General features: G+C 46.8%; 1 protein-coding gene across 5 annotated transcripts in view; it reads left to right on the top strand.

Moving 5' to 3' along the window:
- Window positions 1–2,889: 2,889 nt before the first annotated feature.
- Window positions 2,890–18,024, top strand: part of XPR1 (xenotropic and polytropic retrovirus receptor 1) — a 104,536-nt gene continuing 89,401 nt past the window's right edge. The window contains exons 1-3 of one of the 5 annotated variants that reach the window (XM_086902066.1): window positions 2,890–2,973; window positions 3,174–3,243; window positions 10,034–10,085. In XM_086902066.1, the coding sequence (XP_086758192.1) occupies window positions 3,175–3,243; window positions 10,034–10,085 (121 nt within the window). In that variant the 5' untranslated portion in view covers window positions 2,890–2,973; window position 3,174. Of the gene's footprint in view, window positions 2,974–3,056; window positions 3,244–10,033; window positions 10,086–10,391; window positions 10,586–18,024 lie in introns of those variants that run through there. The other 4 variants (XM_086902063.1, XM_086902062.1, XM_086902065.1 and 1 more) reach the window with 4 other exon arrangements.

The raw sequence follows: 18,024 nt of genomic DNA, 5'->3' as shown, positions 1-18,024 counted from the left end.
GTGGGCATTATTTCTTGTGTTTTCAGTGGAGAGATTACTGTATCTTCCTAGACCCCCCTGATGCTGAATGACAAGGGAATTTAGTAAATCACACCAAATCCCCCTGACCCCATGGTCCAGGCTCAGCACATCCTGCTCTGCTCATGGGGCCAGGGGAGGTTGTGCTCATCAAGCATTTCCATGACAAACCAAGCCCCTAAATATCCAGACATGTTAAAATCCTTTTGCCCGGGGAGGAGGTCCATGGGTTTCCTGCATTGTCTCCTGTGATGGAAAATCCTCCTATTTGTGATTTTATGAATGCCAGTAAAGCAAATTTTCCCTCGGCAAGACTCTTTTTTCTAAAGCCTTTTTCGAAGACTCCTTTTCCCCAGTTATGCAGGAGCTTTAAAAGTATAATTATATATTTTAAAAAAATCCCACCATGCTATTTATAAATTATTCTATATGCTCCCAACAAAGCAAGTGCCAGACTGCACTGGCGGAAAGCCCACTCTGGCTTCTCCTTGCTTGGTTTCAAAATGCAAATAACATTGCTTCTATGATTTTTTTTTTCCCTAACTACAACAGCACGGGGGAAATCACAATGCAAACTCTTTCCTGGAAAAAAGAGAGAGAGAGAGATGAGGAAAATATGGCAGCCTGGTGAAAGGGAGGTATGGGGAGCGAGATCTAGACCTAAGGCACAGAGACTGGGATCCAAACTTGAGCTGTGGGGGCTGAGATTCAGATCCAAGACTAGGATTGTTTGGGACCAGCATCCCTCCTCAGAGCTGTCTGGATTCCCCCTGCCTGCCCTCCACCCAGCCTTGGGCAGAAGGCAGTAGAGGCAGGCAATGGTGGTGGTCTTTTCTCTTTCATTTAAGGCTTCTCCTTGCCCTCTCTCCCTTCCTGCATTCCTCCCCCAAGCCTGGATATGCGGAGCTGAGAGTTTCGAAACCTTTAGAGGAGTTGGAAAGCCCCAAGTCCCAGCAGAGCAGTGAAACACTAGGATGGTAAGTGTGGTCCCAAAGGGTGTCTGATAACGGGAGGCAGGGATTTGCCAATCAGATATTTGAAGGGAGCTGTTTCTACGGGGCAAAGAGCCCTGCCTCTGCTCTGCCTCTCCTGTTACCATCTGCCTTCCTTTAATGATACGAAAAATAGCATTTATGGATAAAAAATAAATAAAGAGAAGGTGGGAGAGGGGGATCATCGGTTGTTTTCCATCATGAAATCTCTTAGCCATCGTACAAGACATTTCTTTATTATACATCCCAGTACGTATTCCAGGCAATGCCTCCCGCAAATAACAAAGAGAATATTTATTTCTTAATCCCCTTTCCTGCCCTCCCCTGGGCTGCAAATTACCTCTGGGAGCCTGACAGCATTCAGAGGGTCGAGGCTGTAACATCCCAGCTCGCGTCGGGAGCAGGCTCAGCCGATGTTATCGGGCACAGCGATGCCTGCCAAGGTGAGGCACTGAAAAAGCCGGTGACCTGAGAAATGTAAGCCAAGCTGTGACACCGGTGCTGGGGTCAGCGCCGGCAAGGCTTGCTGAGCGAGAGGTTTCACATGAAGGGCACTAAAGCTGCGTGCACTAAAGGGGTTGCTGTAAACGTAATTAAGAGATGGTATCAGCGAGCGCCGCTGTGGCTGCCAGGCAAATCTCAGCCCTCGCAAATCACGGATCCCACCCGGGCCTGCCACAGGACCCCCATAAATCTCCTCAGCAAACGAGCTCTGCAGTGTCAGGGGGAGCGATGCTCCAGCAGCTGCTGCTGGGGAGGGACCTTGAGGTGCGGGGATGGGATCGGCCCTGCGAGGGTGGGGAAAAGCTGGAAACTGCCACCTGAAGTTGTGCTGGAGGTTGGGAGGCTTGAAGGAAACCAAAATTAATCCCAAATGCGGCGAATCTCCAAAATGAAGGAATTGGGGAGGGGCAGGGTTAGGGCCACTGAGAATCCTTGGGATAACCAAGGGTTGCAACCCCATTCCCAGTTTGGTCTTTCAGGCCATGACCCAGCGGGTACCGAATCCCCAGCCCCAGGGGTGTCTGTTCCAGACAGACAGACAAACGGGTGGGTTTGCCCCAAGAGCTGCCCTGGAGTCCCTGCTCCCCCTGTCTCAGCCCAGATGTGCACGGCATTGATGGGCAGTGCAAGGGCAAAGGTGGTGATCATGCAACTTTTGGAAAATTTTCCCTTTCTCCTCTTTCCCATTTCTTTTCCCCTCCTATCTTTCTGTTCCTTTTCTCCTGGTCTTTTGTGACTGCTCAGCCCAGCTTCCCTCCTCCCTCAATCCTTATTCTTTCCTGCACTTTCTCCTGCTCTTTCCCCATCTTCACCTCTGTTCTCTGTCTTTCCTCTCCTTGATCCCTCCCCATCCCGCCACTTCTTTTCCCCCCTGCGCAGCACCCTCCCTGCTACACTTCTCCCTTTCCCACCCCCTTCCCGTTTCACCTCATCTTTCCATCACATCCCATTCGCATCCCATCATACGCCGATCTCATCCCATCCTACTCCTTTCCCAATCCCATCCCCGTCCCCGTTCCCATCCCCATCCCCATCCCCATCCCTATCCCATCCCCGTTCCCGTTCCCGTTCCCGTTCCCGTTCCCGTTCCCGTTCCCGTCTCTCCCCGTGCAGCCCCGCACTCCCCCGGGGTCTGTCCCGGCCATCCCGGGGGTCTCGGGTGTCGCTCCCGCGCCCCGAACCTGACCCCAGCCCCGCGCGCCCCGCGGCGCCCCCCGGCGGCCGGCGCGGGAACGGCGCCTCCCCTCAGGGCGGTGCCGGGCGGGGGCCCCGCCCCGGGGCGGCGGCGCGGCGGTGCCGCGGGGCGGGCGGGCGGGCCCGGGGCGGTGCCGGGAGCAGGCCCCGCCCCGCGGCTGTGGGCGGGCGGCGGTGCCGGGGACGCGCGGTGCCGGTGCCGGTTGGCTGCGGGCGGTGACGGCGGGAGGCGGTGGCGAACATGGCGGCGGCGGCGGCCGAGGAGGCGGCGGCAGCGGCGGGGCGGCGCTGAGGAGGCCCGAGGCGGGCTGAGGAGTGGCGGGGCGGGCGGGCGGGGGCCCATGTGCGGTGGCGGCGGACCCCCCCCGCCCCCCACTACCCGTTCGCAGCCAGGCGCCGCCGAGGCGGCTCTGCGGGCGCGGAGCGAGCGCGGCCCCGGCCCGCCGGCGGCGGCGGCGGCGGCAGGATGAAGTTCGCCGAGCACCTCGCGGCGCACATCACCCCCGAGTGGCGGAAGCAGTACATCCAGTATGAGGTACGGCCCCCGGCAGGGCTGCGGGCACCGGCCCCCCGCGCCTCCCGGTGCCCGCCGTGCCGCGGGGAGGTGCTGATGGAGAGGCGGCGTGTGTGTGTGTGTTTGTATGTGTGTGTGTCCGGCACCCCTCGGCTGTCAGGTCCGTTAATTAATGAATTAATTACCGCCTGTAACCTCTTGCCGGGGGACAGAGGTCGGGGCACACGCGCGGTGCGGAGCTCGGCACACCCGGGCACCGCCGGCCCCGCCGCAGCCCCGGCGGGGCTTCAGCACCAGCGCCGGTTCCCGGCCCCGGCGGCGGAGCAGCGGTGACTTTGAGAGGCTCCCGGCCTCCCAAGGACGATCCCGCTGGGCTGGGCAGCTCCGGCCACCCTGCCGGGCTCACCGGTACCGCTCTCGGCTCCCCCGAGCCCCCCAAAACAGGGCACCAAACCCCCATCAACTCCCCCGAGCCCCCCAAAACAAGGCACCAAACCCCCATCAACTCCCGTTTTATGATCATTTTTAAGTAAGGCTCTGCATCTCGCTGTTTCACGCTCCAGTCGGGCCGTTTGTGAGCACTGTTTGCACCAAGTTGTGCTGCATTAATCGTGAATTATCTGCAGAATACAGCTTTTTTTGGACTTTATTGTGCCAGCCTGCTAAAGGTCACGCTGATTGCACCGTTTCAGATTTATCACACCGGTTCTGGGCTTGGGTTGAACTGGATAGAGCTGGAGGTGGTTATTTGTAGTAAAAGCGTTTCCTATTCCAGTGTCAGCAGTAAAAGTGGCAGGTGCCGGCGACGTCTTTTCCACAAGTAATAATTAAATCTAGACAACGGAAAGCTGATTATAGGACTGCCACGATCAGCAAAACTTCTTGACTGCTTGACTCACTTAAAACCACGCAACATTTGTTATTGTTTGAGGGCCTGTATTTTCTCCCTAGGACTATAATAGCAATTTATTTATCTTATGCCTATTAATCTGTCTGCATTTGCAAGGAAAACCACATTTATCTTAGCTTGCTTTGTTATAATGTCGTTCTTGAAAAGTTTATATCTGCCCTTTTCACTCTTCCTTTGTTTTCCTTTACCTGACTGCAGAGGAACGGATGTTTAAATAAAAATCACAGTTGGAATTGGCTTTACAACAATATTGTGATCTCCTTGAGTTATGTGGAGAGCTAGATGGCCAAATAATGCCATCAGTCTTTGAGGAGGAGGAAAACCATTGTCTTGATAAAATAAAGGGCCAGTTCTGCATCATGTCTCTGATGGGTTATCCCTGTGAGAGTTGTCTTCTGTTCCTGGAAACAGAAAACTTGGATATCTTCCCAAGAGCAGCTTTGTGGAGGTGGGTTGGAGGGGAAGGCAAGGGGGAAATGAAAGGGTGAAAGATCTGAGGGTAAGAGGGTAAGGAGACCCAGTGAACTACAACACCTCGATTAATGTGTGAAGAGCTCCGCTGCTCCTCTGCCACTGTTTTCATTACGGGAGGTTAATTTTCAGCTGTTTTAACTGGGGCACTATTATTATGTCATCCTCCCTTCCTCCATCCCAGTTTAAAATGTAGATTTCAGTAAAAACTTCCTTCAAGTTGTTACTCTTTCTAATCAAAAGTAATCTCCTCCTAGGATAGACAGCTTAATGTGGGGTGAACGAAAACACAAACCTCACCCTCCCTTTCAGTAACAACTTTCAAACTCTTTGTTTGCCTTGTTGCAGCTGGCTGGATGTGAGTCAGCCTCCTTCTCATGCATTTTACAGTGATGGAATAGCCTGGCATTTATTATTCAGTAACTGGTGGTCGTGTGGGTGCAGTGCATAAAAGCCAAGCACTACCTCCGTTTACTTGATTATTCCCGAGGCAAAAAGCACCCAGCCCTCCTTTGTCCAGAAAAATTCCCAGGCGTTCAGCAAATGTGAGGTTAAAACTTCGCCTTGTGTTACTTGTGTGCTGCGCTGCTCACAGAAGGTGTCACAGTAACATTTTAAAACACTATTTGTATATTTAATAGTGTTATAATGTTTCTTCACCTCACAGTTTCTATCCTTTCCTTCTTAATTAAAGCGGGAACCACCCTTTCAGAGTGAGAGATCTTCCCGGGTAGGTTTTTAACTCTGAAAAGATTCTTCCTGTTTCCAGCACGTCACCTTTAAGATGACACAATTCTGGAATGGTTTGGGTTGGAAGGGACCTTGAAAATCCTCTTGTACCATCCCCTGCCATGGGCAGGGACAGCTTCCACTATCCCAGGGTGCTCCAAACCCCATCTAGCCTGGCCTTGGACACTCCCAGGGATGTGGCAGCCACAGCTTCTCTTGGCAACCTGTGCCAGGGCCTCCCCACCCTCAGGGAAGATTTTTTTGCATAATATCTGATCTAACCCTGCTCTCTTTCAGTTTGAAGCTGTTCCCCATGAAAGGACTAAAAGATAATGTAAAAATTGTTTCCTCCAAGACGTTCTGTGTTGTAAAGCTTACATGCCCTCTTAATTTTCTGCTCTGATATTTGTAGTTATTTTCATTGGATTCCTGGAGTGTGGCAGGACCCAGGTAACCTGTGAGATCCTTGGATGGGGTTTGGAGTGAGCATGCCTGGGGGAGCTTTGCCAGTCAGACCAGGTGTAATCTGTTGGTGATAACATCAGAAAGAGGAATGAGATCGTTGTGTTTTTAATACCTAAAAATGTAGTTTCACTTTCAGGTGGTCTTTAACAACTGACAGTCCTCAAAACTTCTTACCATTAACATGCTCTTTCCCTCCAAAAATATTCAGTTTAAGTATTCTAAGTGTGCTTAAAAGTATGGAAGTTGCCAGGGTTTAGGGGCTGGTAGTAAGGGTGAGAGCTTTAGGGAGAGAAAAATACATTAATTTTCTTTTAACAGGCAAAAGTAAGATATATTTTAATAGGTGTGACTTAGATTCTTATTTTCTTTCAGCAAAAGCTCTGCAGTGACCATTACTGTACATCTGCTTTTTGAGAAGGAGCACTTGGCTTACAGAAAAGAGGGAAAATGGCAATGAATGCTATTCATATTTACACAAACCTTGATTGATTTGATATGGCTTTCCATCCCCAATTTCCCTTCTAAAGATTGCATGAAATGATGTGGATGTACCTTACCCTGGCAGCAGCAGTGAAAAGGTTTGCTCACCTTGTTTTAGGGGATCTGGCAGTGTATTTTCTTCTGTAAAGTGAATCACATTTTCCTAGCCTGTCAAACTATGGCCATTTTGCCTTAAAAGTTTTGTGCCATTCATTTACCCTTCAGTTCCTCTGGAAAACTATGAAAACAGGAAAAATGGAAAACAGGAAAAGCATGAAAACAAACAAAATCCCAACTTTTTGATGTCAGATGACTGAATTCTCATTTCCACATAGTTGGTGCTGAAAAAATTCAGGTAACTCTCGCATGGATTTCAGCTGATGCTGCTTTTTTTTTTGGCTGAGAGTGTGCTCTGCTGCGTATAATGCTCATTTTTGATGCAGTGAAATACTGGGGTTGTTAGTCCTGTTTATCCACAAACTCTCCTGGGTTCCTTTGCTCTCGTGTCCCTCTCTTTGGATCGCTTTCAGGAGGAGAACATAGCTCTGCCTGCTCAGACTTTTAAATGTGTGTGTCTGCACGTCCAGCTGATGGAACTGTACAACTCACTTGCACAGTTGCCAGATGGCTGTTTGGTTGCAGTTAATCTGGCCTGAATTTGTTTCTCTGCAGAAATCTGGTGGCATTTTTATAGATAAAGTACATAATACCTTTGAAATTGCAGCAGCTGGGGAGGGAGGAGGAGCAGAACAGTTATTACAGGTGCAAAGTTCATGGGAGAGGTGGGTAAAGGTGTGAGCAGGTGACCTCCCTTCCCTTTGAGGGAGATCCCAGGTTTTCTTAAGTCCTTTTGCTGCTGCAGAAGAGAAACAGGTTGTTGAATTTTAGGCATCATTTCTCCCAGACACCACCTGCAGCAGGAAGTAGGTGGGGGGAGAGGAAACTGATAGCTGAGGTTGCCTGCTTGCCTTTAGAGTCTCTCTTGAAGAAACAGGCTTTCAGTTTTTGGGAGGTGGCCAATTCTGCTCGTCAAACCCAGCTTCATGATAGGCAGTTCACACCCAGGCTTGCCACCTCCTGACACAAATCTGTTGTGCTATTTCACTATTTGTCCTTCGGGCTGTTAGCGGACGAGCTTAGAGGAGCAGAAGTGGTTTGAAAGACTCCTTTTAAAACAGTAGGGTTTTTTGAGTGTTTTAAGGTTTTTGTCCTTGATTTTGTTCACTGTTAGGGTCTGATGGTTGCATTTTCAAGTGTTTTCTTTTTTTGCCTTTTTTTTTTTTTTCTCTCATATGTATTTCCACAAGTTTACTGATTGTGTGAGTTGTAGCACTGGCACAGTCTAAAGCAGGGAAATAACCCATTTTATTTAGTTTGAGGGCAGGAAGAGTAATTCTTAAGTGTTTCACATTGACAGTGATGGATAACTTTTGTAAACGATCGGCTCTAAAATTCTGTAATCTAGAGGACTAAATAGTTTAGGTGTGAAGGAGCACTGAGTCTTTCACTTTCAGGTTATTGGTTTACATATATAGGTCAGGAAAGCAGTAACAAAATCTGCTGCCCTGCAGCTGCCAGATTGTGCTATGTCAGTCTGCATGGGGAGAGGTCTCTGGGACGACTGACACCTTCAGCTTTCAAGATTGTTTAGTGCAGGACTGTCAGTGTTGTCCTTTTTAATTTGTTTTTTGTTTTTTTTTAAATGACTGATAAAACCAGAGACAGGAATTACACTGGGTTTACCTCTGGGTGGGTTAAGAGATGAGTTATTACTACAGTGACTTTCAGTGTGCTGTCTCTTTGGTTTGTTTAGCCTGTGGCATGTGGTTGTGGTTCATGGAAAAAGTTACTGGTAGGTGAGGATGACGAGTGGGATGGAAAAGGAGGAAGACTTTTTGACTGCTTGGTGTGCAGGGGCAGATCATGTGCTGCTGACCAGTGAGTCACGGGGGAAAGGGACTGAAGTGGCCAGTGTTCCTGGGGAATTTTAGAAAAGCACCAACAGTCGAGGAGAGCTGTGCTGCTGGAATGAGGATCATCCAGCAGTGGCTTAGTTGGGAAAACAATTATGCAAGTGACCTTTGTTGAGACCTCTGTGGACACAGGAGCCAGACCTTTGAGAGATGCCAGAGCTGCCGGTGTAAGCAGCCACCTTGGATATCTTGTGATAAACAGACTTGTCCTTTAGACCTTGTATTTACCCAACAGGATGGTAACCACTGTGTTACAACAGTGCTCAGTTCCCAGCTGCTGAGCTGGTGGTTTTTACCTCGAGGGTGTTGGGTGATTTGTCATTTAGGCCGGGAGGTTTTGTCCTGGGGTGCTATGGCACACACCTCTGCTTCTGCTATCTTTCAGGTTTATACAAGTAAGGGATATGTTGAGAATCAGACAGAATAGATAGGAACTAAGAAGACCTGAATGACTTTTTTGTGTTGGATTTCTGTGGGCTCAAAAGTGAGGGAGTAAGTTCGGTTTTTTGTGGTGGTGGAAGAGGGCATACGTTCAGTATGGGCTTTAAGATGTGAGGTGTGTGTAAGCAAATCACTTTGCAGTAGGAATGGGTCTTTCCCTGTGGCTTCTAATTCCCAAATTATGGTTCAGGTTATTGATAAAACCCTAGAATGTTTTGGTCATCTTGTTCTAACTTCCTGCCATGGGTAGGGGCACTTTCCACTAAACCAGGTTGTTCCAACCTGGCCTTGAACACTTCCAGGACACTGGAACAGCTTCTTTGGACAACCTGTGCTAGGGCCTTACCACCCTCACAGGGAAGAATTTTTCCCCTAATATTTTATTCAAGCCTGCACTCTGTCAGTTTGAATCCATTCTCTCTTGTCCTGTCATTCCTGGCTGTTGTCTGAAGTCCCTCCCCAGCTCTCTTGGAGCCCCTTTAGGCACTGGAAGGGGCTCTGAGGTCTCCCTGGAGCTGAGCACCCCCAGCTCTTTTTCACCCTGTCTCCATAGCAGACATGCTCCAACCCCCTGATCATCATTGAGACCCTCCCCTGAACTCGCCTCATTCCTTCAGTCATTGGTCTGAATTCAGTTCATGGGGATGTGAGTGAGCAGATCTTTAATGTGTGCCTGGAGCAACACCAGCACCTTAACAACTGCCTGGGAAAGAGCCCTTCCAGAAAGGAGCTGCAAGGTAGCTCATGGTGCCTCCAGGACCTGAAACCTGATTAATTAATTAATTCTGGCTGGTGTTAATGTTGCCCTTTGGTTCCCACCTCTAGAGAAGGCCGTCACCCTTGGTTCCATAATCTCCTTCATCATGTTGTCTTTAGCCTTTAGAATGTATGTGTGTTTTTGTGCTCCTGTATAACAGTGGTGAGAAATCCCTGAGGCTGCTTTTCCTCCATTTGCCTTGACAAACTCCTCTGTGTCACGCAACACTTCAGGTTTTCTTGTTATTTCTTCATTTTTTTAATGTAAAGCCTTTAGCATCCTACTGACTGGGAAACATTTTTCTGAGTGAAGATGCTGAAATGTACAGTTGGAATAAATTTTATAGATTAGTAAGAGAACAGGTTTTAGACAAAGCAGTCAGTAAACATGAACCTGTTTCACTTGTGAACAGAAATACGTGTGATAGCCTTGACATCACGTACCATAGCTTTCTGTGCCAGTCTGCAGGATAAAAGGGCTTTAATTGCTTTTGTTTTCAAACAGGTGTATCAAAACAGTGTATTTTTTTTTTTTTTTACCTCTTAATCCTAACTGTGTTCCTTGTTCTGTGCTTTTCCCTTGCAGGCTTTGAAAGAAATGCTATATGCAGCTGTGGACCAGGCCCCTTCTATAGAAGGTAAGCAAATTGTAACCCACAGTTGTGTTTTTCTTGGCACTGGGTGCTGGACACGTAGTCCTGCTACTTTTCTGTCCTCAGTCCTCCTAAACTGGTAAACTTAATATCCTGATGGGCAAATGCCTGGCCTTTCACAGCCTGCGTGCTATTTCTGATTGTTAGAACCCTTTGTCCTCTTTCATTGGGACAATAAATATCTTTGTATAGTTTGAGACAGCAACAGCTGGATTCCTCTTGCTTATAAGGTCATTCAGTGGTGGAAGTATTTTCTTCGTTGCTTGAGAATAGAGCTTTGTTTTCCTGTGAGAGCCAGCCACTCTGGGAGATAGCTGTGCTGGAGAGACACTGGTTCCTGGTTTGTTACTGGTGATTTGTGCTGGAAGAGTCTCATCCTTTTGTTCTTTTCCTCCCTGAATGCTGTGCTGCCTCTCCCATGTGGACATGAGTATCTCTTCTTATTTGCATGTGTTTATCGCCTCTGACTGCTCTAGGTTATTCCAGTAAGGTGTTTGGTTTTAAGCTCACTGCATTTTAAATAGTTTGTTTAATTAAGTGATGATCTGTGCAAAATTTCTTAATGGAGCCTTTTAATTTCTGTATCTTTCTTCCTTTTGTTGTCTTTAAAGTACTGAAGAGTTTTTGCCTCTGTGTTGCTTTACTCCTTACTTTCTTGCCCTTCATGTGGATTTCCAACTGCTTTATAACCTCCTTACCTTTATTATTTTCACTTTGATTGCAGAGTTAATTTTACTAATTTCTGAACATGGCCCTAGGCTTCTTGTGTATTTATAGAGAAGGAGAACAAGTGCTGCTCCTGGTGAAGTCAGCTGTCTAACATCAGTAATGCTGGTCATTCTTCATGTTAGTTCATTAATTACTTTCCTTTTGTTGATTAGAACTGGGAAATGAGGTGTGACGTAGTTAATAAAATGTGATTTTTTTTTTTAATTTAACTTAACTCCACCTGCTCTTCAATTAGAATTTTAAAACCCGAGCTGCAATAATTAATAGTTTAAGAGAGTGTGTGTAGGATGGGGCAGTTTGTCCTTAAACTCTTCAGAGGTGCATTTCAAGCTGAAGACTTTGTGGAAGCAATGCTCAGGCAGGTGTAATTTTTAAATTTAATCTGACTGTTAGTAGCTCACTCAACTTATCCTGCAAATTTTGTTAAAAGAGTCAGACTTCTCTAAAGTACAGGTCCTAGAACTAGGTTTCTAAAGAATATGGTCCTATAATCCAAAATCTATGGGTTATCTTTGGAAAACTCAGCATGCACTGGCAAAGAGGAAAGTCTTGCTTTATTATTTTAAAGTAGCAAAATTGCATAAAACCCACCCACAAACCTGTCTCCCCAACAGAATAAGACTAAGAGGAACTGAAGTTTTCTGTGTAGGCCAAACTGACTACAGTAACTTTTAAAGACAATTTACTAATGTTATTGAAAATCCAGCAATATTTTTATGGGAGATTGCAGCAATTATAAGACCTTTTTTTTTAATTTCCTCTCTTCTGTCCATTGGTTTATTATTGACAGTGTGAGCAAATGGTGTCTGTGCTAATGGAAGTTTGTAGTCTGATGCTGGAATGGGAATTCCTGGGCTTGGCTACGGTTATCTAGGGTTTCAAGGTGGGCTTGAGTTGCTTGTTGTAAATTCAGCATTTTGATTTCTTTAATTTCAGTGCTTGTGTTACAGTGGTGTTCTGTAATGTGCTGTGATGTTTGTGTGTAAACAGATTTGGCAAAGAAAGAGGAGGTAAATGAAATGTCATTATATTTATGCTCTTTTAAACACTGTTAGAATTTTAACTTGTGCTTCTGCCCCCTTTGATGCATTAAAAACCTCAACAAAAGGAAAGCAACTAAGACAGTTTCCATCAGTAGAACAATGTTCTGTTCATTTCTGGAGGGGTTGGGTCTTTTCCTCTTTACTGTAGAGAATATAATCTACAGTGTTTTAAACTACTTTTATTGAAGTCTGTCTGCCTGACCCACCCTTAATTGAGGGCAGTTACACTAATTCCTTCACCTTTTGTGCTTCATCTTTTTTCCATCCCTGTTGCTTACATACTTTTTTTTTTTTTTTAAGCCCTTCTGCATTTGTTCATAGAAACTTTAGGCCAGGTTTGGTAGGTGGCTGCACACAAACCGTGCCCAGAACACTGCTCTAGTCCCTATCAGAGGAGATGGAGCACGTTCCTTGCATTTTGAGAAGGAATGTAGTAGCTACTGTCAGGGGCTGGCTGTTGGCCTGCATATTTCCAGTTTAATATGGATTTTGCAATGGATACTTCTGTGTTGCTGTGAGCTTAGCACAGAAACTACAGAGCTGTGCTACTGAAACCCAGCCTCCCAGTATGAGCCTAATGTAATCTCATTTTAGACTGGTCTAACTAAAATCCATTTGCTAATTGATCTCGTTGATCACAGACACGCTGCAGAGCTCCAGAGTTGGCTTTGATTCACCTTGCATGAATTGTAAGCTAATCTTTGGATAATATATTGGATTGTGAAGACAAGGGAGTTTTGTTCAGCAAAGCTGAGGCTGTTCCTGGTTCTTATTCTGCTCGGCTGCATGTGTGATCTGGCATTTGTGAATGAATTTCTTCATTTTCTGCTGCAGGCTGCTTACTAAGTCAGTAAAACTTGTGTGTAGACAGAAATGCTTCCTGTTGCTTAGTGGAATGCTGAAAGCACTTTGGGAATTCTTTATAACAACTAAAAAAAGTGCTATCCAACCAAGGCATGTAAATAATAAGCAAGGCAAGGTAATAGGTGAGCCATCCATCATGAATAGCTTTCTTTGGGTTTGTATTTAGGCATTTTCTGTTTGTGGGTGGGTAAACAAACCTAACTTCAGAATGACTCTTAAAGTCTGCAAGGGAAAGTTGCTTGTGCTGCTTTAGTGGACAAAGTGCTGCTGGGAAGAGGATCTTGGCTCCAGATTGTGCAGTTTATTCTGTGGATATATGGTGACCCTTCTCACTGTGCTACATTGAATCACACCCATGTCTATCTGCTTTTTCCTACTTTTGGGTAATATACGGACTGTGATTTTTAACAAAAAGCCTTGTAGAGGTGGATAAGCAAAACCAATCCAGGCTGTATAGTAGGAAGAGGTTGTTTATAGCTGCCCCCTCACACAATTACAAGGTGCTGTGGCTCCCTGTGTTCCATGTGAGTTATTCCAGACTGTAGCATGTCATTTCTGGCAGTTCCTAGCTGTACACATAGATTTCTTTAATCTGTTCAAAGATACTTTTTTTTTTTCCATCCATCTGTCTCCTTTGTAATGACAGTTTTTATATGCCAGTGCTATTCCTCCAGATGCTCCTCATCTTTTTACAAGGCAATCCCCTGATGAAACCTGCACCATCCTTCCACCTGAGCAACATCTGTACTAAATTAGTGTTCAGTCTGTTAATTCAATCCCTTGCACATCACTGGAAAAGGTATCAAACCATGCTGGATTCCCAGTTGTATGATGAGACTTGCTTGGCTTTCTGGAGAGTTCTCTGGAGCGTGTTTGCTTCCTTAGCTGTTTGGAGTGTTCTGCTTGCTGTTACTGGAACAAGGAGGGTGAGTGGATGCTGCTCCCAGGATATCATTCACGGCTCCTGAGTTCCTGTGGCATGGCAGGAAGGCCTGACTGCAAGTGTGGCAGACCAGGCAACCTTTTTTGACCCTAAGATACCTTTAGCAAGAATCTGTGATGATTTAGAGACAAAACCTGAGCATAGCAAAAGTGTGAAATTCTGACCTCACTGGGAGCGTGCTGTTTTGGTTTTCTTTTTCTTTGTTTTTTTTTTCCTTTTGGTTTTGTTTTGTTCTCTTGTTGTTTCCTTGTACTCCCACTGCTTCCTGTTCCATTTGACACCTAAGTAAAACAGGTTACTGGACCACTCTTGCTTGGAGTGCTCCTGATTATTCCACTTGGTGAGCAGATGTGTCGGCATCTCCCCAAGCTCCTTACGATGCTGCGGACAGGAAAGTGCAGCTGTAAATTATTCATCCTCATTATCTGCTTGAATGGACAGGGGCCACTCTAAATATTATTTCCTAGAATATTTGCCTTCCAGATATTTAAATTTATCCTCCCTTTAATACTTGTGTAAACAAATATTGTTGTTGAAATATCAGATGGTACAAGAGAGTCCTGTTGTATCCTCTTATTCTGGAAATTACTTAAACCCAATCCCCAGTTCCAGTGGCACCTTTCAAACAAGGATCACACTGATTCTGTGGGGATGGAATGGTGTATTGGGGTAGGAGTGGGGAGTACAGATGTTCTAGGGTAGAATTCAAACTCAAAGGTAAGAGCTGGTGTTAAAACAACATTAATTGGTAGGGGAAAAGCTTTAGTGGTGACAGATATCCTCTGCTGGGGCCCGTAATCTTTGTGGTCGCCTGTTTACTCTTGATGGCTTAGGGAAGCAAGAGGTGCAAGTTTGGGACATTCTGAGAGTGCCAGCACTGGCAGCCTGTCCCATGTTACTCCACCCTTGTTTCTGCTTTCATTCGAAAAGCACTTGCCCCGTTAACTGACAGCTACAGATCTTTAGTTTGGATTTATTTGTGTTACTGAATAAACAAAACAGTATTCTTTAGGGGGATAAATAATCTTGGTGAATAAGTAGGGTGTGGGACATCACATTCTTTTTTTTTTCCAGAAGAAGTTATGAGCCTGACAGTTTTTGTTACATGCAGACATGCTTTGTAGGGTTGATCAAAGGCTTAAGATTTGTCTGTATATATGCAGATGTCTTCTTTTTATTTCAAAATAAACATTTATTTCCAATTGCACAAGCTTACTTTGTAGCGGCTTGAGGTTTTGTTTACATGGGAATGCTTAAGGCTTAAAAGAGTCTTCAACAGAAGTGCTGCACATCAGAAGCAGCCACAAAGATATTAATGCTTTGTCTTTATTTCAGCGTGTTGTCACACACCCATGAGGACAATGGGTTGGTGTCCTACACCCCAGATGCAGCTCCTTGATTCTGTCTAGGCTGTAATTCAGTCTGTAGGCCTCTGTATTTATAATTAGTATGTAAACTACAAAAAAAAAATTACAATCCCGTGACAATCCCCTTCTCAGCTGGAGACCTGATGCCAGGTATTTATTGCATTAGCTGTAGAAAAATAGGTTATTGGGCTTGTGGAAAACGTTAGCTCCCAGAGTGTGCAAACGGTGGACAGGAGGAGAAATTGGCAGCATACCAGCATTTAGAGAAGGAGATGATGTCTGGTCTCTCTTCCCTTGGAGCAATAAAATTTGAAAGGTAAACAGTGCATATGGTTGGAGTAGGGTCCAGAGAGAACAGCTGGATGCTCACTAAAATATTTGGAGCACAGATGCCTGAGTGAAAACGTGGAGTACCGATCATGTAGAAGTCATTTTGCTGTCAGAAGCGGTTCAGTGCTCACAGCAAGGCAGCACAGAGACTGCTTTGTACCAAGCCCTGCCACTTTCTGTGCCTTGAGAGCAGAGCACACCCACCCACGCCGCTGGTACAGCGACTTCCTCTGAGGTGATGAGCACCAAGAAGCTGAATTGTGCTTAACCAGTAACAAGAGTAACGTGGATGTAGAATAAAGGTCAGGTTAGGCACAGATCTGGAGTCACAGGGTGGAATCAGGGAGTGGTTTGGCTTGGAAGGGACCTATAAAGGTCATCTAGTCCAGCCCTCCTGCCATGGGCAGGGACACCTTCCACTGGACAGTGTTACTCTTCCAGATGCTTCTCATCTTTTTACAAGGCAATCCCCTGATGAAACCTGCACCATCCTTCCACCTGAGCAATATCTGTACTAAATTAGTACAAAATTAGTAAATTAATTAGTAAAATTAGTAAATTAAATTAGTAAAACACTAGACCAGGTTGCTCCAGGCTGTGTCCAGGCTGGTCTTGAACACTTTCAAGGGATGGGGCAGCCACAACTTCTCTGTACCAGGGTCTCCCCACCCTCACTGTGTAAAAACCATCTTCCTTATGTGTAATCTAAAGTGACCCTCTTTCACATTAAAATCATCACTAACACAACAGGCTCTGCTAGAAAGTCTATCCCCAGGCTAGTGAGTAGTGATTGAGTGATTGAAGGTGATTTGTTGGTTGTGGAGACAAGCAGCCAATACTAGGTTTGATGTCATTACTGTCCTGTAGACCACAGGTTCTGAAGCTGTGGTGTGAGAGTACGTTCAGGGCTGGCTGGTGTGCTCAGGGTCCTGTCCTGCCTGCAGATACTTGAGCTTTTTCACTTCTTATAAACCACTTGTTTCAGAAAATCTCCTGGAGCCAGTGGGAGCCTCTCTGGGGCTCTCAGGGTGGTGTGGGATCATGCAGGGTAACCAAGAAGGTCATGGAGGGTAGGTGGTTTGTTTAGCAGGTTGATCACTATTTCTTTATGAAGGAAGCTTGTGATTGCAGTCAGTAGAAATGCTGGATTTCCTCACCCTTTCCATTTGCCCCATGGCCAGCTCGTGGCTGATTCTCTGCTTCATCTGTGTGGACAAGCGTGGAAACTTGTGCTGCTGCTGAGCAAGCCTTCTGCCTTTTTCCTCTGCTTTGTGGTGTGTTCTGTGCAGCTTTGGCAGCAGCTCAGGCTCCTCTGACACATTCCTGTTGAAGAAATCGAGTCCCAAGCTTACCAAAGAGCAGGCTCAAGGCTTAGGAACAGGCAGTTAATTGAACCATAGAAAATTCTCAGTTGGGAGGATCTGTGAGGATCATCCCTGCACAGGACCATCCCCAAGAGTGGCACCGTGTGCCTGAGAGCACTGTCCAAATGCTCCTTGAGCTCTGTCAGGCTTAGTGCTCTGACCACTTTTCTGGGGAGCCCATTCCAGTGCCCAACCACCCTCTGGATGAGCAGCCTTTTCCTAATATCCAACCATAAAAAACCAGGTCATTCCCACCCTGCTGTCCCTGGGCACCAGAGGGCAGAGGTCAGTGTCTGCCCCTCTCCTTCCCCTCATGAGGAAGCTGTAGACAGTGCTGAGTCTCCTTTTCCCCAGGCTGAACACACCCAGTGGTCTCAGCCGCTCCTCATATGGTTTCCCCTGTAGACCCTTCACTGTTTCTCTCTGTCATTTTGTCCTGTGCCCTTTTTTTCTTTACTTCAGCACCTTGGTATTGAGTGCTAAGAGGTGTTAAACCCAGGATAATCCAAGAGCTGGGTGTAGAGCAGGAGTTAAAGGTGGGAACTGGACCTGGCAGTCCAGGCTGGGCTTGGAGACAGGTTTCTCTGGCAGGAAATGTTCAGCTGTGCCTTTTTTTCTTTTTATCTTTTTCTCTTTTCCTACTTTTTCCTTCTCCCTTTCTCCCTTTCTCCCTTTCTCCCTTTCTCCCTTTCTCCCTTTCTCCCTTTCTCCCTTTCTCCCTTTCTCCCCTTCTCCCCTTCTCCCCTTCTCCCCTTCTCCCCTTCTCCCCTTCTCCCCATCTCCCCATCTCCCCATCTCCCCATCTCCCCATCTCCCCATCTCCCCTTCTCCCCTTCTCCCCTTCTCCCCATCTCCCCATCTCCCCATCTCCCCATCTCCCCATCTCCCCATCTCCCCTTCTCCCCTTCTCCCCTTCTCCCCTTCTCCCCTTCTCCCCTTCTCCCCTTCTCCCCTTCTCCCCTTCTCCCCTTCTCCCCTTCTCCCCTTCTCCCCTTCTCCCCTTCTCCCCTTCTCCCCTTCTCCCCTTCTCCCCTTCTCCCCTTCTCCCCTTCTCCCCTTCTCCCCTTCTCCCCTTCTCCCCTTCTCCCCTTCTCCCCTTCTCCCCTTCTCCCCTTCTCCCCTTCTCCCCTTCTCCCCTTCTCCCCTTCTCCCCTTCTCCCCTTCTCCCCTTCTCCCCTTCTCCCCTTCTCCCCTTCTCCCCTTCTCCCCTTCTCCCCTTCTCCCCTTCTCCCCTTCTCCCCTTCTCCCCTTCTCCCCTTCTCCCCTTCTCCTTTTTCTCTTTTT

This window comes from Cyanistes caeruleus, chromosome 9, assembly GCF_971803275.1.
Source record: "Cyanistes caeruleus chromosome 9, bCyaCae1.hap1.1, whole genome shotgun sequence".
Lineage (NCBI taxonomy): Eukaryota > Metazoa > Chordata > Aves > Passeriformes > Paridae > Cyanistes > Cyanistes caeruleus.
This window is presented reverse-complemented; position numbering and strand designations above follow the sequence as displayed.